Genomic DNA, 21,513 nt, shown 5'->3' on the forward strand with positions numbered 1-21,513 from the left:
CTAGTATAAGAGAACTTTGATCGATTATGTTTGTTTTATCTTAACCATATTTAAGCTTATCGAACGTACGGTTTTGGAATAATTCAAATTCGGTCACTTGAGGTCCTTCTTGTTAAATTAATGAGTTTTTGTTTTGTCCTTGACTTGTGCATTCAACGATAATTATGCTGAGGAGATAAGTCCCTCCTATTATCACAAGACATGTACATAACAACGAGCTAAATGCCGAGAGTTTCAGTTTCATGTCCCGTTTCAACATACTTATTATGTAACCACTGTCTTCTTCTAGCTCAAAATCTTGACATTTATTTCGTATAACTGCGGCAGACCTGGCCTTCCTGTTATCTGCGTCATCAGCCTATATTTCCTTGTCTTAGCTACTATATTGAATTAAATGAATGTAGCCTCATGGAACATGTACCTTGTATACACATTCCTATTCGAGGTATATGTTAATGTCAAGATGCCTGTACCGTAACTAAAGTGAGTTAACTTCTACGTGTATGAATAAATATTAAACGAACGACAACACTTACAGACACACAATTGTTTAAATATAATTGCAACCTTTTACGTTCATCAAAGAAACATCCACGAGTACCACGAGTCTGTAGCGTTTTGCCAAACAACAATCCGAGTAAAACTATCTGAAATATATATGTTGGACTTGTTCTCAAATTTTGACTTTAGCTCACATTTGTTATGTTACTAATCCCTACATAACATTAATATATTCAATTCACGAAAGGCAAGATCAGTGCTAGCATGGTGCAATAAAAGATTTAGAGAGAAACCAGTTGAAAGGACTTACCATATGGAAAAATGCAAACCTCACTTGATTTACACCATTCTAATGCACATAGTAGCTCCATGATGCCTTCATGTTTAAGGGTTTCTTTCATACCATCCATAGCGGGGAGATATATAGAGTTCGATTTTGCTTATGCTGACTTAGAGGTAAATACATTATAACTACATAACGAAATCGTAATACTGTTTAGAAGTATAATGTTGTACATTATAATAATATTAAAACTTCCACTCTGTTTGTTAGAATTGTTTTTGACGCAAACACGTTAATACATGAACAATATAACAGGAGAAAAATCTCTAAAACTTCCGTTTTAATATTTTTATTATTAATTACAATACACATCCATCACCCCTCTTTCATCTCAATGATTGCAGGCAAAGAGTCTCTCAAGTGTACCAAAGATCATTGCAACGAAGCTGCAAAATAGCATTAATGTGTAAGTATTCAAGCTTTCAAATGACACAATCTGGAGTTTAGTGACTTCTATAGAAGAAGAAAAAAACACAACACACTCTGATGTTAGGGAGTTATCTATCCATATTCTAGCCACGTTTCTCAATATAGCTCCAAACTTGATGCAAGCGCCTTTGTAGAGAGCGCTATATCTCTTCGGCATTTTTTTCGGATTTACGGGGATTTGAAACATATGTCTTTTATTCTGCATGAAAACGTAGGTGTCATTTTCAGTAATGAAAGTTGGTCAAGTCAGATATGTAAAAGAACTGAAATTCCATCAATGACACAACTTTGTTTCTTGTATCAGTTACAAATACGACGAGCTCTCAAAAGATTCATTTTACTCACCTTGTACTTTTGATTAACAACCTAGTATGACCAGCTAAACCCATATATTCTCTATCTTGTCTTCACTAATTTTTAGTTCGGCTTCAGTTCTTCCATACAACTAACACCATGAGTTCTGTAAACGCATCTACTTCATTGTTCCATAATTGGATTCCGATCTGGACAAACCTGTCTGTGTAAGTGTCAATATGGGTTGCCAAATATGCGAGATACTCTTGAAAATGCCATCTTGAGTTACCGGGTCTGTTGAAAAGGGAACACACTATACAGCAAAGCTTGTGTTGCAAGTAAGACATTAATCTAACATTGTCCAAAATATCAGGTCCTCGATTTATGTTGTAGCACTCAAGGTATAGTACCAGACGTTATGCTTATATTGTTTGATCGAGCAACAATAGGCTCCTTCGTTATTTTGTTCCATCCATCCATCCAACTAGAGAGACCGAGAGAGAGTGGGAGTACGTGAAACAGACATATACAGTACTAATTAAAACACGTTTGTTTTTTTTTTAAAAATGCCGATTTTGATTCAAATGAATTTTACTTGAAAAATATTGTCATGTAATATCCGTTATTTTACGAGATTTTACTCGCGTCGACTAACCGTCTGAGAGTCTTATATATATATATATATATATATATATATATATATATATATATATATATATATATATATATATATATATATATATATATATATATATATATATATACAGAGAGAAAGAATGAGAAAGAGGTTGACAGATAGATTTAGTTAGTTATCATTTGAAGTTCTTGATTTTGTTCAGTCAGTCAAATAATTTTGGTATTAATAATGAAACTGTGTCAAGCCGGTGAGGCGAAAATGAATTATCTGAGCATTGCATAATAAAAGTATACCCCTTGAAAACTTTGCAAACATAATAAAGAAGTTCGCTTTTTAATGAGGTGCATTATATATTTAAAGTAATAATTGTCAAACATGCACACACACATACGCGCTCGCGAGAATCAGGAGATAAAGAATTGAAGGTACATTGAAGGATTACCACATGAAGTTTCACCGTATATTATGGACGGTAGTAAAGATACACGATAATACAAGAGGAAGGTTATACCATACCACTGGATGAAGGTGCAATCTAATTAGTTATCTAGCCCGTTTATTTTCTCGGACCAGAAAAAGGTACACTATTTTAATATGTACTAGGATTCGACATTCGACAACAAATGTACACGCCGGCCAGGGTCTCCTCTTGACAGACTCAACATGTACTTACATGTTTTGTGTCCCCTACTTCTGGTCACAAAAGAAGAGACAAAAATATGTGTGTGATTTCGATTTTAAACTTAGCTTTATAACTTTTTTGGTCATATCGCTATGTTGTCTGCAGTATGTCAGATTATTTTGATGCCTAGCACAGGGGCATCACGCCTCAGACAACTGGCATTATATCCCACCCAGTCACATTATCCTGACACCGGACCGACCTGTCCTAACACTAACTTCTTAATTGTGAGTGCTAAGCGAGGCAGCTATTAGTGTCTTTTAGTATGACTCTGTGGACGCCCTAACGTCTAGGCCAGCGGAGCGGTCGAGACAAAGATAACATAAACTGTCAACACAAACATCTTTATTAAGGCGACCATAAGTTGAAAATAAGATAGATAAGATTCGATTCGATTATGTAGATAAATATGTTTATGTAAAATTCAAATAATAACGTAGATGTAAAGAAAATTACAAATGACTAATTTGATAAGTTGTTAAGTAGAGATATTTTAACTCTAATATTCCGATGCTAATGTAGAGCAGTTTATAGTTATATCACGACATCAAATAGAAGGTGGTGTATCAAAAAAATGGGTTGCGTGTATAATCTGCATCATTGCTACTTCAAAAGGTGTACCGCCGAAGCACTGAGATGGCCATGGCAGAATGTGTCAACAAGAGATACACAATTGAAGGTGCGCAGAAAGGTTGCCACACAAAATTACACCAAATATTGTGGACAAAGATGGAAGGTTCTAAAGATGCACGATGCAACATGACGAGGAAGTAAGCCAAATCAGATAAATCCATGTTCAGTAGCATAAAATGCAGTCGTTTCAAATCTCCGATGGTCCAGTACTAGACTAGATTGGTGAAGGTTTTTACGTAGAAGGTGGGTAGCACTCACATAAGTGAAATGCCGCTCAGTACGTATTCCGAGCCATAAGGTTCATTGGCACCGGCCTAATGAGAGGAATGCATACTCCTGAAGATGCCTTCACTATGAAAGTAGGCTCTAGCCTACCATATAAAAATGAACTAGTTTCGAAGACGTACAAGCAAATTGTATTGAGCGCATAAACCATAATATTCTTTGGAGATAATCATACCGCTGTGTTTAAAATATTATTTCCACATTATCTCATCATCACAGGTGTTTTGCATTCTCAGTGCAAAGGCATTCTTAGCTATGGTTAGCTATAAGGTGCACACAATGATGGAGATTCAATATGCCTAGCTGAATGATAAGAAATCTGATTTAATATGTTGCGCCGAAAACTGTTGGAGACGGTTTATATACTCGACCTACCAGCAGTAGAATATAGCAACAAATACATACGCTCGCAGCACTAAATGACCTCGTCATAACAACGCGAGGAAAGCAAATGTTAACAGACAACTTCGACTGATTACTTATTTCAAAAAGCTTATTTCACTTAAACCAGATAATTAATGTAGAATATGTGAAGGTTACACAATACACGTTTGTTCCGGCTAGTTAGTACATACAGAACAGAAACCCTCACCTACCTGCATATTATGTTTTTAAATTAACAAAATATATAATAAGTTATATACGTCTAAAGTTTGCTTAGGAAGCCTGTGACCATGATACATTGAGCGTTAATTGAAGCCGAACATTATGTACGATGTTATTGGAATATAACCACAGAGCGTATACAACAGATGCAAGGCGCATGAACAGAGAGATAGATGGATGAACAGAAGTGAAATCAATATGTTTTTTTTATAACGTGTGTGCATGAAGAAAAATAAATCTTAATAAATTATGTAATACAAATAAATAAAATATTGTATGGAATTAAAATTGCTAAATTTGAAAGAGTGGAATAATAGTGAACCTTTTTCACCTTTACACCAATCTATATTGTAATCTTTAGCATAGTGTAAAACAGTCTGTATTGGAATGTTTTTATATGCGGTAAAACAGTCAGTAATTTAATATTTTAACATTCTCTAAACCAGTCTGCATTGCAGTGTTTTAACATAATCCATGTGCAGTTCATAATGTCCAGGTCTTTTTGGACATAATTTAACACACTCATAAATTAGCAATGATTGCAAAGGACATAGTCTTATCCGGGAAACATTGTCTGAGCTAACAGACATCGAGTGGTTGGATATCAGTATCGATTCTTGCATAATGTAAAAATTCAGGTCCCGTATCCAGTTTACATCTGGACAATTTTTCTTCACAGTAAACTGGTGTTTTAATATTCCTCTTCCAAATACGTTTCGACTCATATAATAGGTTATTCACGTTTCAGTGGAATAAATCTTACATTTGGTATTTCGCAAGAATACGGTATATATCTTTGACAGAACCAATGCTCTGAAACACGTGAATCAGGAAATCCAGAATTCTTCTAATGAATAAAATTTTCCATGCTCATGAAACATTTACTCTGCAGATTTTATTCAAGAAGTTCATCATGATTTGCTACTGTACCAACATTAGAATGGTCTGAGGAGCGAGTAACCCTAGCATATATTCTTGATGAACCGATAGGAATACGATTATCTCCGAGCATGAACAAGTTTTCTTGCATGGTTATTTTCTTTGAAAATATGGCCATATTGCTTTTATCAGCATTGCATCTTAGTCTCCAAAGTCACCGAGATTTAGAATTAGAATACCAATCCTAATTAAATGATGAGGATGGCAGGGTCGTGTACTCAGTAGAACACATGGTATGATTAGATTTCCAACTTGTATTCAAGATTTAATTGAATAGAATTAGGTCATTTATTATTACTAAGATTAGCCAGGCTGAAATAACTCTTCCATGACGTATCCCATGGCTTAAATAATCGTTTATGTGTTGATCTCGGTTCTCAAACCATACATTAAATGTCTTTATATATTAAAGTATCTTGCTAAGCATTGCCGACCATTTGGATCTGTTCACGAGTGTTATCACTCCTTAAGGCGAAGACTCACCGGACCTATGATTGTAGAAACACCAAACGATGTTGTTCAGAAAAGCGACAATAATCAGGACTGAACCAATTGTATCTTCCAACCACGGCAACATGAAAATAAAAATTAAAGACATGTATCGATTAAATGCTACTTTTCCTTATATATGACCATTCCGGCTATGAACCATCTCAACCAACTCATGCAGGAGTGGAAATGAACGGTTCCAAACTGCATGAGTAATTTTAGGACTTTGGCCAGGGGCATCGCAGTTGATTGTGAATCACCTTCGCAAAATCGGAGCGAAGAAATATAACAATATTCGTACACGGGACATTCGGGCTGAATTAGCACACGTGGTGGGCTATGAACAAGAGCGTAACCGCCGTATCACATCTATGATCGTCACTGAGGTTTACGCAAACGCATGATATCTGCATGTTACCAAAACCGATTTACATAAATATTTTGGCTATTTTCAAGATTCCCGACTCTGCACGATCCAGGTAAAGGCGCGGTGAAACCTTTTTTGGGATGTGCGTCACTGAAGTCATTTCAACATTACAGCACATGATATTTCCGCGGTAAAGATGGACATTTTTCTCCTGCTACATTTCATTATGACGATTAACTGTGACAGTGACGATATATTTAAAATCACAAGCCTGTGGAGACATAACATTATTCGTCATATATAACCTAAAAGATATCGAGTCCAACAAATAATGGGTTTGACAAAGCTTTTGCAATGATTATTGAGATATTTGACAAATTCATCAAGGCAGAGATTGGATAGAATGTGGACTGACACGTGAAAGTTTAACTGCATATTTTACCTATATAACTTTTAGTATGGTTGAGTTGCATTCCAACGCCAGAGTGTGGCCCGAGGCGAGCAGTAGATAAGTGGAAAATGATGACAAACGATGTTTTCAATGAGCAGTCGTTACCAAGCTGGATACTTTGAGCGATAATAAAGACCAGCCTTGAAAATACATATCATACATGGGTGAACATACGTTTGGTAACATTAAAAGTCCTGTACAAGTTGCTGCATCAATACGTTTGAATGATTCTAGTCTGATAGTGCTGCTAATGTGTTTCAATATGCAATCAAATATTTACCCAAGTAATAACTTGCTTCTTTTAATTGATGGCCAACAGACTATGCATGGAGTTGAAGCAACATAAAAGTCGCCAATAGGCGTAATCTCCAGCAACATTGAAACATACACGGCTGTTTGGCTTGGTCAGCAGCAGTTATTCAATTCCAGCCAGAATAATCGTGTGAGCTACATTAACAATGATTATTTTGGTGATCACTCGTCGATAAGGTGGAGCTAATTATGTAACATTTATCTTGCTTATTCGCAAAGGAATCTAGACCTACAGTACATAAGCAATTGGCAGAAAGTTGCCGAAAATCGGTTGCAATCGATTATTGGCGTAGTATTTATTGCTGTCTCTCAAAGGTATATCCGCATATATATAACTCGGGACACATTAGCAATGAGTTCAATTCGTCACTGTTGCGTGAAGGCATTTCCACCAACAATTACATACATCTAAATAACGTATGGTCAGCATTCGTTGCTTGAGAATAGATGTGCCTCCACGATACTGTCACTCGGGTTTATAAACATGATTTCGCTCCTCTTGGAAATCATTGTTTCATAAAACAAGGGGTAACTTCGAACTGTTGACTGACAAGATAAGAACATATTTTTTGAAAGAAGAATCCGTGCATGGTCTTTGGTATCGAACAACTAATCTGCTTGTGGAAGGATACAACCGCGGCCTTCCAAACACTTATAACATGTATATTAACGCCAACATCTCGTATGAATAGGCGATGATGCAGTCCATATCAGTTGGTAGATTTGAAAGGATTAATCGAGCGGACATTGGGAAAACTATATCGTATTCTTTTATGAATTTGACATAGTCTATCTTGACGAACTTCACTGCGACCACACTGCACGCGTTGCCGGTGCGAGTAGCTGTCCATGTATTAGTGTGACATCGTACATGATTCCAAAGGCAAAAGTAAATATTGCGTTAATTTTGTTCCACACTTGCGAATCACGATATATGCAAAATACATCGAGTTTTAAAATTGTGTCAGATCACATGGATGGCGCCCTAATACAAATAATAAGAATCTGCGCACAGACGTTACAAAGTAGTTTGAATATGACGTCTTTATACTCATGAACACCAATGTGCTTGGGAAAACAATAAATAAACTCCGTGGACGCTTTCTCCGTTGACCTTGTTCGGTACAATGAGCAAGATAAACTTCGATAGCTTATTGCTAACCCGGCATATGCATCTCTGTGGATCTTGAATGGTAGCCTCGTTGCCGCACACATACAAAATCAAGACTGAAGCTGAAAAATGGCAGTCTGTATTAATTTGTCTGTGTGTTGGCCCATCTAACTACTCGTGCGCGAGTGTTATTGTGACAATATCAAACCGTGGTACGGTTACAGCAGCATAATGTTATACATGGATAAAGACTAGTTGTTAACGCACATCACAACCGATGACGTGTACAAAGACATTGTTGAGACGATGCCTATAAATAAATATGACACCATCAAGCATCCGAAAGATCATCATCTGTTTAGTAACACCCTAAGAAAGTCGCTGAAAAATGCAGTGATCATTGTTTGGGTATGACTGTTGAGAATTACGTGAGATTGCATCCCAAAAGGTACTCCGCTCTAGTTGGAGGCACCACAAATTTAGAAAGCTAACGGAGTTCCCCTCGAAATTGTGCAAAATGATCTCAGACATGATATGTGTGTGGAGTGAGATCGCGAGCTGCACGAATTTACACACACAGGCATGCTCTTCGTTGAAACAAACTTATAACTGGTGAGTTTGTCCTCTCTTGAATCTAAACTTATTTTTATCTTTATCGCGATTTACATAAAGTAGCCTTACCATGTTAGCGTTGAACGTGTATACATTCGTTTAAATGCACATGCAATATTTGTTGAATATTTAGACGTCATAGGCTCTTCTTCCTTGTATCTTCTAACAACATCTACATCGGTTAAAGCATACGTGTATGTGTGTTGACGGCCATGTGGTAGAAACAAAAGATCCATATGTTGAAATTCTTGGGGGAGGGGTGGTTACATCCAACTATCTTCTCGTAGCACTAATATTTATATTTGCCAAAGTTTTTTTTTTCTCACCGTTTTTAAGCACCTCACTCGTGACGTTTGGGACGCTCGTTAACATTTCAGCGGAAGTTTGGCATTTTTAATACCCAAGCGAATTGTAGTAGATCGTGATTATTTTCATTATATCAATGTGCATTTGTTCCCATGAATTAATGTATTCCACCTGGTACAACCTTAGCTTTCACACCTGCCTTGATTATCCGTATGACAGTTATTTCACAGAGAGCATGATTAATAGTTTTAAAGTCATGCAAGCGATCTAAATCTACAGGCCTACGCGCTCGAAAATCGTTTGATGCCTTACAAGCTAGACCATTTCGGCAACATACAGCATCGTCATTGGACCAGCTGGTTCGGGGAAAACCCACTTGTTCTTGAATCTGATAATGACATGGCTAACATAAGATTGTCTGTACTTGATTGCACCGTTACAGGACGATGCAAAGTGGCATGATTTACTCAATTGGTTGTCAAAATCTCTCGAGACAACGTTGGGGAAACAAAGCTTCTAGCATTAATCTCTTTTCCACAATCGATGAAGCTCTAGCCATTGACCAGTTTGAGTCCAACCTCAATAATCTTGATATGCACGATGGTGTCATGATTAAACACCAACGCATTTCTGAATATATTCCTGATGTTGACAAAAAAATCGCCAACGTGATCTGTGTAATACAGCTAGATGCAAACGTGGCTAAAATGATTCGGGAGAATAGTAGTACTCTAATGATATGTCCTGGGATTGACGCACATGGACTTACAAGTATTCATTGGAATTTGGGCGCTGCTGACAACTCGTGGTATACGTTTCAATATGTTTGCGGAGGCCGTCCAGGAGCCGTAGAGTTTTCTCACTACTGACTTGAGCAGAACTTACTGAACATATAGAGTGCGTAAGGACGAAATCATTGAAATGAATATGATAAATATGTCAAAACCTGCAACTGATAACATAGCATATAGTAGAGAACGACGCCACAAAGCTGCTTGAGAACACTTGGATTTAATTGATAAATTATAGCCGGCTGCAAACGAATAAAATATTCATTACAGTCATGACAGACACCACAAGAAGACTTTACGAAAGCACTACTGATCTAACCCACGCATGATGCCTCGGAACAGATGAAGAAAGTTGCGGAAACCACTACGGCGATCATTGGAACAGAACAATAACCTGGTGCTGTTGTTAAGACAGCCTTACTCGTCTTTGCCATATAAAGCCGAGCAAACAACAGCATAATCTATTAGACGCATGCTAGTGACGATTGCATAAAACCAAGATTTGGCCCTTCTTATCTTACCGACTAAACAGTAACAGCTTATTACAAAACACATCATATTTATATGATGTATGGAACAAGTAGATATAAGGGGATATAACTGGATTTAAATAGAGACTAACTAGCTGTGGCAAGATTATAAGAAAAAATATTTTATACATTTGTCCATTAAGATTTTAACCATAACAACATAATGTTTATAGATTGTATGTGACTAGTAGTGGACGAAAAATTACACCGACAGGTACCGGGCGGCAAGCATATTAACCTGAACCGTAAACAGAACCGAACCAGATATAACCACCAAAACCCAAACCTGGATCTTTGTTTGAGCATGTACCCTCGTGCAAATTTCTAGTAATGAGATTTCCTAAGGTCAAAGACAGTACACTCATGACAACAAAGATGTGTAGATATTCTTCCACCTGTACTCCAACCGGTAAATGTGTGATCAACGTTAAAACCATACCCGATCCTGTCTGTATTTGTGATATGTGCTATGTTTCCTGAAGCATCGAAACGACTTAGTAAGTGGGTAGTTAAATCTGCTTCCACGTAGGAACATTACAAAAAAACAATAAGGCAGTTTTATAGGAAAACAAGAAGAAATACATAGACAACAAGAGAAAATCCCAACCATATATACAAAAATTAAAACAAGAAACAAAATAACTAAAGAGAGGAAGGGACTTTAGTGGACTCTGTAATCCTAATGGCGGATCGGATGGAAAAATGAGGTCGGTTCGCGTAGGTGACAACACAACATTATGAGGCCTTTTCGTTTTGTCTGCATTTGCTCGCAATGTCATCATGGACCACGGTATTTTTCGCGAGTACATGCATGAACTTAGTGAAGACAATGATGATATTTATTCAACACCGATGATGAATTATATACGGTCTCTATGGAAATACTTACTTGTTCCGAAAGGAGTTCTGCATATTTGGCTCTGTCCGGCTGTCTAAATCTTGTGCATGATCGTTTCCTTTCTGCTGCATCGCTTGTCTCTGAAGACTGGCTTTTCATCGGTCATGTCAAACTCGTCACTGGATTGTTGAATATAGTCCAAACAGATGGAAATGTTTAATTGTGCAGGTCTATTAAACTCGATCAGCACAGGAGATTTCTAAATATGGTGTGTTGAATAATCTCACATGATCTCGATTTTGAGCTTAGAATTGACTGCTTCATTCTCTAACATCGATTGCAATGTCTATAATAAAGACAGAAGCTTTCTTTACTGGGACTTTAGACTTAAATTCTTTATATTTTCTCTTGCAAGTGGAAGCTGTAAGCCTATCTACCGTGAAAGTCACTGTTTCTGTAGCTCGAAAGTAAAATCAATATTCGGGGGCTCCCATATTCTTTCTTTATTGAAATTTTTTTCCAAGCTTAGTCTTGCGGTGGAGGTAGGTGGTCTTGGATCTGGATCGCTCATGCCCACTTCAAAATTGCTAGCACGGACGTCTGATGGCACTTCTCACAGCTTATGAGGCAACGCAGTCTTCTGGTTTCTCAGTGGAAAGGATTTTTTAGCATGATGATTCATATAAGTTCGACTATATTATAATATACACTCTCAATATATACAAAGGCCTTCTCTAATCAAGAGAACACGCTCATTTAGTTTCAGTCTGAGAAGATTGAAGAACCACAACAGATCACACTTCTCGTCTGCGTTCTACAAAGTGCCATTCAAAGTACACTTCCACCAAGGCTTCTAAATACCCTTTTGGAGATATGTCAGAATACATGTCAAAGTAAAGGAAGCTCGGAGACAAAATGAAGAGATACAAATATTACAAAAACTGATCTTAATGTTATGAAAGGGACAACACTCTTTAGATTGGCCCAAGAGGAAAGAGAACCAGTAGAATTGTCCTTGGGAAGCACACCGACAAAGAAGCATAATCCACTCCTGCAAAGACATTTAAAGCAAAATGGAAACTCAAAAAGAACCTATGCCAGTGAAGACCTTCAAAAGCATATACATCAAGGAAAAAGACACATTGACTTTTGTAATTTCCTTTGAAATTTCATTGTATTTCTTGTTCATGAGAAAATATAAAAATAAAATAGTATCTGTCTCATCTTCTTACTTTTAATATGGATAATATATTCCAACGCAACCGCACACACTCATTATATTATGGGAGGATATTTTGTTTGATTTGGTAATCATTAAACAATAATCTTATCTTAAAATATTTGCGTGGTCCTGAAATAGAAAGTTTTGGTTTTGCATAAATGAAAAGCATTGACTTGATGCCATTAATTGCAACCGTGTTAAGCTTTGTGCACGTTCAATTCCTAATCAAGCTGATTTAGTGGTCTTAATGACTCTTGCTGTTGCTGGCATCTCCGTAATCGTGAATGTCGATTTAGTCGTATACTGTTTGAAATCTTGCATTGTCCAAGTCTCTATCTCTTAGGTTTAGCCAAAGATATTTGTATCAGGTGTTTTAACTTAACCAGATTGTCTTGCAATGGACTGGTCATTTTGTTTTCACTCTCTTCCTTGTTTCTAGTGTTCAAAGTGTTATGTATATTTAGTTTAGTTATTTGTTTGTTTGTTTTAATTATTATTATTCCATTACATGCTATTGTAATGTATCATTGTTTACTGGATTAGACATTTTCCAGAATTTTTATTTTTATTGTTTATTTTTTATTTTTATTTTTTCCATGTAAACCACTAATAATAGAAACATAACACATAGTTGCTGAATTTGTTCCAGTGTCAGTGAGTTTCGGTAAGCACCTTTTTTTCTCTTTCTCAGAGTAAGAAACAGTAAGTTCAGTCAAGGTCATGCCTGGATTGCGTGCTATTAAGCATGTGTCAATTGGTAAACAAACTTCAATTTTTTTCCAGAAGGATGAACGTTTGACCCCCATCAGTGTTGCGTCTTAATTAGGTACATAACTGATGCTCTGACAAAAGTTCGAAGAGTCGGGCAAAAACATTTGACACGTTAAGTTGTATTATCTTGTGATCAGTTTGGACTGAATTTTATTTTTCGACAAATTATTGAATTCATGTGATTGTTTCTCCTGGAAATACAAAAGTGCTCTGACATAATTCGTGGAACGTATACGGAATTTAAAAGTGGAATAATATTTTGTATGATTCAACAAGAGATTGTTGACAAACCTGTACAACGCTGACTATTACAGACGTCATCGCCTTCGTCTTGAATTTCATTGGGATTTGAACTGAGATTCACTTAAAACTTTTCATTGATAGAACTGTGTTTTTTTAATGTCTTGATTACAATTTGGATTTTATTCGTAAAACCAAACATTTTTTCTCTTTTTTACTTTGTATTCAAGGGAAAAATATTATTTGTTAAATTTTGCAAAGCTTGTTGTCTTCACTCTTTTATGTTACGTATTGTAAGAGCACGGGCTCGTAGCAACGGTTGCGTTCGTTTCTCTCTTGTTGTTGTTCAACAAATATGTGTTTCTCTTCTCTTGGCTTTGCAAAATGGCTAGCAACTCTTCCTTCTGATTTGTTCTAAAATCATCACAGATTGTCATCGAGACAAAAGTGAAGGTGCTACTGCCGGCACAATTTCTGGTGGAGAAAATAAGGATCTAAAAAAGCCAAACTGAAATCGTTACCCTCTTGAAGAATACTCGCACCAACAGCAGTAGTCTTGATGTCTGTTACTATGGGTATAAGAAGTGTCACGCGTCCACTGTATTCTGATTGGAAGATAGGAAATTTACCTTGACACAATTATGTGAAATAGGTGCATTGGCCTATTGTGTCATTTGTTTTCAAGGAAAAGATGTAGACTAGTCTTGAAATCTCGACCGTCTATTTTACGTCGTTGTTTAATAAAGTGTACCTAGTGCAAGAGAATTCACCATTGACCATTACCACGAGTAGTCAAAACTATCTCAAAGAGAAGAGTGTGCGCTGAAAGGCCATGATGCCTGAAGAGGGTCTTGATCTATGGACTGGCATTAATTAAATCTTGTTGATAACATAGAGGTCGTACCACATGTCCTGATCCTCTTGGTTAACTATTCCAACGACCTTTTTCATGGCTACCAAATTCTCTTAGAAACAGGGGTACAACTCAAGCACTGCCAATATGTGTATTTTATATTTGTGTATGTCTATTGCATGTAACAAACACTGAACATTAAGCCCCTTACCCATCTCATTTGATGACATGTTTATAGATATAGAGTATATATGAACACAACTATCCCACTGTGTGATGATGTGTGGTTTAATTACACTTCTTTCACATCTTACCCTTGGTTAGTAAGTGTGAGGTATTGGTCGCAATAACAGCGTGTTGAATAGTAAGTGTCGCGTGTTGGATATATGTTGACTGAAAATTGGTCACTACACACAGCGTGCTGGATAGTAAATCTGAGGTATTGGATGGTAGATAATTGGGTGCTGGATTGTAGATCTATAGGTTTCTAATAGCATAGAAATGGAAGTTGGTCACTCCATCATCATTGTGAATCGTACATACAGTGTCATTACTTGTCAGTTTATGACCCATCCATTCTTCAATATGACCACCTGGTCATAATACTATAATTTTTATGTTAACCTACGATGAACTACAGGGCATTGTGTTAATTCCGTTTTAGTATCATAACAGATTTTGGCAGAGTCAGAGATGTAAGTTAGGAAAGACACCGTTTTCTTCAAAGAACTTGAATCATATACGATATGTGAATATACTCTTACTTTATGATATATAAGTTGCTGCATAGATATGTGGAACCCCACTTCAGCTTCCCATATGCACATTCCTTGCACACGCAAGCTACATTCGGTACAGGGGAAGCAAAATATGGGTTTTTCACACTGACACACACAATATACGTTGGTGTAAATTTAAGCTGAGAAAATGAATTTCCCAAATTGGACAAAATTAGTTTGTGTTAAGGGACATAATCTTTCAATATGTCTAAGACCGTTCTTATTTGTAAAATATGCAAATACAATATGGTAGGCATACTTGTGTTTATATTTAGCCAATATGACACGAGTTCTAGACCATTACATTATTATTTTCATTGCTTATACTTTTTTAACATTCGGAATTTAACATTTTGACAAACCTTGTTGCACAATTGAGCGAAAAACACTCAAGGCAGAGAAATGAAGTTAGTTGATACACATGTGTGTCTGCATATATGGATTAAATATTCGATTCTCATAACATTATTATGATATTTGAAACTAAAACGTTCTTTTTAAGTTTTGATTATGAGAACATATTAGGGCATTTTTTAAAAATCTTACCATGATATTATTTCCAGTGTTCTTTTATCAAGATTGTATGCTATTCAACCATAAATATTTTAATTTGATTATTCTATACAAGAAATAACAATAATTATTAAGATATATATTTAGAATTGTTTCCGCATTAGTTTAATTTTTATTGCTACGATTCCATTTAAGGCACAAGTTCCTTTTATCTCCCTACAAGGAAACTACACAACTTGAAATAATCTTGCTAACAACAGGAAATTATCCTCTCTTGATAAGAAGTAAAACGAACGGTTGATATCAACAGTTCAGTGTCAGCAAATTTAAATATATTTTCGAATCTGCGTTGTTTGCACCTTTATAAAATTCACTGAATTCATTGTCCAGAATTTTATGACCATACGGTTATACTCTAAAGAATATTTACACTCCATTTACAGACCAGTAAGAAAGGGATATTTTAGAAAATCCCCTTTATCATATTCGCCTCAGTTAACTAGAATAAAATAATATTAAAAATATCTTATTAGTATTTGTGTATATGATGCCCTTAGGTTTTATTGGGAACAAAATCTTATCACGATTGTGATTCCAATTATCTGTATCGAACCTAAAATTAATGTATAGCAAGGTAGCTGGTCTATTGGTGGAGATATAATAAAAATAGAGTACTAAATATTTTGAGATACACCCTTTGGTTTGTAAATTGATTTAATTTTTGTGTCCATTAATTTTTTTCATTAAATTCAATCAATATATACAAAGTTCAAAACAACGCATTTGTTATTATTTTAATATCCAGTATTTATTTTCCCAGTTGCAAAGTATCATATTAACGAATTGGTACAAGGTCATGCTGATAAGTGCACCTTGTTTAACAGAACGAGCAAAACAAAAATATCCGAAAAAAAGGGTCTCAAAATCGAAAGAATGAAAGCTTGTACGGCACTTATGACAATGTAATGCACATATTACTTGTATTTGTGTAAGGTATGAGCATTAAGTTACTTGAGAAATTAGTCGTTAGGTCCCTATATTTCGCAAATTTAGTAACCATGTTCTCCGTGCATTAATTAGTTACACCTGACTATTAAAGCAAAGGAAAAAGATAAACAATGGTTTTTCACATTAAAAGACGTGTTTTTACCACGATTTTATTAGCGACATTTCCCAACAATATTACCACTAAACAGAAATAAGTCTTTACTTAGTGAGAACAAGCTTTTTGTGGATTTCTCTGGTTTGAGAAATATTTTCTCAATGCAATAGATGTTTAATTATAAAAGTACTTAAAATAGTTAAGTAGTTAGTCGAAATAAACGAATAGCGTATCAAAAATCTTTAGCATGATACTGTCTGCTTAATCAAGAATTTCTCCAAACTAATAGTAACATTATACATCCAGAAGTAAACACCCAGGAATATCATTTGTATTATAAGATTATTTTCTTGATTTCAATTTTTGTGGTGGGTGAGTTCGTCTTATTTTAATAAAGTTTTCTTCCGAGTCGGTAACAGCTTGAAGGCAAAGTGCATTGTATTCATTGTTGTACCCTATTTGCTTTAATTCCTTGACTACACAATACTTATTATATAATCAGGCCACAACTGATTAATATCATGGGATTAAGTCAAGGCAATCGTATTAATTCAAATAAACTGGACGCGTTGTTTGAGAACAGAGTTTGCATTAATAAAACTTTTCCTTCTTGTATGTAATTGTTATCTAACTGGCATACCTATGTATGGATCGTTTACATATAAACAATATACAAGGTTTGCGTGTATGAAGACGTTTGCCACATTTGCGAAGGACTCTTAACACCATATCTCAAACATTTATCTCATTATCCGGCAAGTGTTTGTAGGAATGTAATGTATCAGTTTGTGTGTATACATACAAGTATGAATGCAAGTATATAGCTAAATAGGTAAGTAGGTAGTTATGTATGTATACACGACTGCATTTACTCTTCGACCGCAGATCTTAAAAATCGTTGTCATGTGTGTAATTAGGTACGTATATAGGTAAGATATATATATATATATATAAAATCAAATAATTAATTATAGAAACAACCTGAGTTAGTATCGAAGTACGTTTAGATCGTGTAATATGAATGCGGATATGTGAGAGAAAAAACAAGCGGTTGGGTTCTCGTACCAGATTCAACAACTGGCCAGTTCAAAAAATACAATTGAATCAACTTCCTGATTATAACGCGCGCAAAGTACATACTCAACGAGATTGCAGCATACAGACGGGTTACATATGATAGGACAGTGAAACAAATAATACACTTAACAGTTAGATAAACATTTGCAGAGGAATCATATGCACACGTATCGTTATTGAGACAAACTTGAATTAAATGCCTGAAGGGAAAGGGTGATCTACATAGACAAGTATATTGTGAACCAGAATGACTACGAAACTTCTATTTCACGTAGTAATGTTTGCCTTTTTTTATCAAGGACAAGGTAAGTTTAGATATATTTTTAAGTCATAAATTACGCGATTGTATATGCATCATATTACCTACATTATATCAAAATACAATAATGTGCGTAGTCGTGGTAAGTCTTTACTGTATATAAACATATTAATAATGTTTTTGACGACAAAATCTGATCTGTAATATAATTAAATTATGAAAATGAATCAGCTGATTGCTCTTAATCGAATATTGTTAAATTTTCAATTTTGAACAGAAATTGTACCTCCGTTTGTTGGGAGTTTAGAGGAGGTGATGAATATGCTTGTAATGTTGGACATATGTGCGTGTGTGTGTGTGTGTGATTGAGAGACAGAGAGAGAGAGAGACAGAGAGAGATCTGGATTTGAAACATAAAAAGAACAATTTTTCAGACATATCACTAGGATGTTTGCAGCGTGGCAGTTGATAGTGATGTCTAGCAATGAGGATTACGTCGTAGACACGTAGCTTGATGTCCCACCAGTCATGTTATCCTGACACCGGACCGACCAGTCCCACCTCTAACCACTTAATGATGAGCGCCTAGTTGGGCAGCTGATATTACCGTTTTTATAAGTCTTTAGTATGGCTTGGTCGGGATTCGAACCAGCAACCTGCCGCATATGAGAGGACGCTGTAACCTCTAATGCCAAAGGAGCGGTCGTCGTGCTAGCCAGTCTGACTATATTAATTTTTAATGGTTCAATATCCTTTTGTTCAATGAATATTAATTTAACAATTATTATATTCATATCAATAAGAGGTAAATCTTATGGCCTACGCCTTCAAATATATTCACACACTGGATAGCGGTAAATACGTTTGTCAGACTGAGCAACCTGGGCTGATCACACAAAAGCCGTTAGGATTATGTCACTATATAACAATTAACTAGCATCCATCTGTTTTCATGAATATCAAAATATTGTATGTACAAAGTACAGATTTTCCAGTGGACCAAGTCCACAATGTTTAGCTTCAATAACAAATTTGGTGTGTATGAGAGGTGTATCCATCACAGTTTTATTTTCAAAATCGAATTATTTGGGTACATTTCACTAGTTCTGTTTTATTGGCATCCTAGAGGACTGACATGTCATTCTCTAAGATTTTCATGTTTTAATGTCATCATGTAATTCAAGCCTCATGTTACGTTCTTGATTACATAAATTTCCCGTTTCGATTCTTCCATTAGCATGTGCCTATTCCCTACATAAACCCAACCCAGTTGATACACCGACACATTCGCAGAGGAAATCATAGATAATGAGTTAATAAATGTTTGGCCTCAGAGATATATCTGTCAGTTTTTGGAAGTAGGCATTAAGCATTTTAATTCACAGACATTGTAATATAAGCTCATCCATCCATGTAAGAAGTGCAAACAAAGAGAAGTAAATTGATAAAGCCACTAAGGAACTTACAAGTTGTATCCTCTTTCTCTCTCTGTCTCTCTCTCTCTCTCTCTCTCTCTCTCTCTACATATATATATATATATATATATATATATATATATATATATATATATATATATATATATATATATATATATATATATATATATATATATATATATCACCTCTGTCGGGCGGGGGTGGGGGGGTCCGAGTGTCCGAGTGGTCTAAAGCGCTCTCCGTTACGGATCACTGCCATCTCACCTCTGTCTGCGTGGGTTCGAGTCTAGGATTCGGCCAATGTGGGTATATGAGAAAGCTTGCCAGTAGCTTCTCGTGGATCGGTGGTTCTTCCCGGGGTTTTCATCGGTTCTTCTTCCACCATTACTACTGGCCTATCGTGTGCTGAAAAATGGCGTTAAACCCAACAACAACAACGTCACCTCTGTGCGGATTTTAGTCTTGGGCTCTGTCATTGCGGATACGAGCGAAAGCTTGCCATTATCTTGATGGTGGATGTTCCTGGTGGTTTTCTTTGTTTTCTCTCCACCACTTATATTGGCCGCAATATATAGCCTATCTTGTATTGAGAAACAGTATTAAACCTCATAGCAAGAACAACAACAATAACATAAACCTACACTGATGAACGAAAATATCCCTATATAGGTATCACCAAAAGTTATGGGTTGTAATATATTACATCGCAGGAAGTTGTACTGCGATATACAGAAACAATTTGCATGAAGTAACAATAACTGTTAAAGACTATGAAAGAAGTCACTGTTTCATATTTATTTATTTATTTTAGTTTTTATAAGAAAGCAATAATTGGGAAAGAATCTAGTATGTATTGGAATCCGAGATGCAAAAGATTTTTCAGTTTTGTGTTTATAATTATATATAATTCAGTTGAAGCCCATGATTCAAGTATTGAAACAAATTATACAAACTAAAAACCGAATATTTTCCAGCTAATGACCGCTGTGAGAGATCATAACTATACTCACAATATGTCCAATCTTTAAGATGATTAGAGTGAACGAAGACTCGGCATGGTTTCTGCACTAAAAGTAAGGCCAGTTCACAGTAATACATGGATTGTCTCAGTAGTGGCGAGACTATTTGTTAAGTACATGTCATAGTTATGTTTATCGATCATAATACCCTGTGCTGTCTAACATGTAATAGTCATATGTTTAGCGATCAGAATACATCGTGTAGTCTAACATGAATGCCATATGTCATCGTTGTCATGTTGCTGACTATAAAATCAACGTGGTGCAGTCCTATAAAACCAAGCTGTTCCTAATTATTAATTTGCAACTATATTAAACAGCTTAAATTGTTCAGATAAATTGTGTGCATTACTAAATTAATAGCTTATTTGCATAACTATTTTAAATTAATGCCAGTAAAAGCTAGTCTTGAGCGTGATATATTATGATAAAATGACTTCACCTCTAGATAACATTATCGACAGATGGCAAGGTTATCGACGAATCTATCATTTCGTAGATGCAAGTGCGGTATTTAAAGTTCGATGTCAGTTAGGTGGGATATCACGGGCAGTTTACGATTTTCTCGACTGTCATAGGTTCTTGAACTATTTTGGTACTTTGTGCCACAACAAACATTGAAAGAAGACAACATCTCAAATGAAACAAATAAAGCTCAATGAGAAAGTTTAGTTATATAGCATATAGGTAATTCAAACCCATATATCTTTCACTGGCAAGGAACGGCGGTACATGTATTGACTGGATTGATACCACTATGTACCCATATAGCGGTTAAAACAACACACCGCCAGTAATGTGTATTTTTTAGATATGAGAACCGCGATACGACACAAGCAATGGTATATGCATGCTATCTCAAATTCCTTTATGGCGACCTTCAATATGACACCAATTCTATCAAAGTACTGATATATACTTTTTATTTTGCATATTTTATCATGTTTCATTTGCTCTGCAGCGTTCGATATGTCTTTTTGCTAGTTAAAATACCTCGCCAGTACCTGACAGAATTAGCATGACAGGATTTGCATGACTTCCGTGGACAAGATAGCGCTTTCATTGTCGTTAATGTCATCGGGGCAA

The 21,513-nt window shown here is 35.8% G+C and overlaps 2 protein-coding genes across 6 annotated transcripts in view; both read left to right on the forward strand.

The window, feature by feature from the left end:
• The window catches only part of LOC149798401 (receptor-type tyrosine-protein phosphatase alpha-like), a 611,129-nt gene that overhangs the window by 149,697 nt on the left and 439,919 nt on the right, over positions 1-21,513 (forward strand). The gene's annotated exons all lie outside the window — the stretch shown is intronic.
• LOC149798403 (receptor-type tyrosine-protein phosphatase epsilon-like) overlaps positions 17,866-21,513 on the forward strand; it is a 62,361-nt gene continuing 58,713 nt past the window's right edge. For both annotated transcript variants that reach the window (XM_089960593.1, XM_089960592.1), the window contains exon 1: positions 17,866-18,018. In XM_089960593.1, coding sequence (XP_089816719.1) covers positions 17,961-18,018 — 58 coding nt within the window. In that variant the 5' untranslated portion in view covers positions 17,866-17,960. The remainder of the gene's footprint in view (positions 18,019-21,513) is intronic.

Source organism: Sinohyriopsis cumingii, chromosome 6, assembly GCF_028554795.1.
Source record: "Sinohyriopsis cumingii isolate HCF-2022 chromosome 6, ASM2855479v2, whole genome shotgun sequence".
Taxonomy (NCBI): Eukaryota; Metazoa; Mollusca; class Bivalvia; order Unionida; family Unionidae; genus Sinohyriopsis; species Sinohyriopsis cumingii.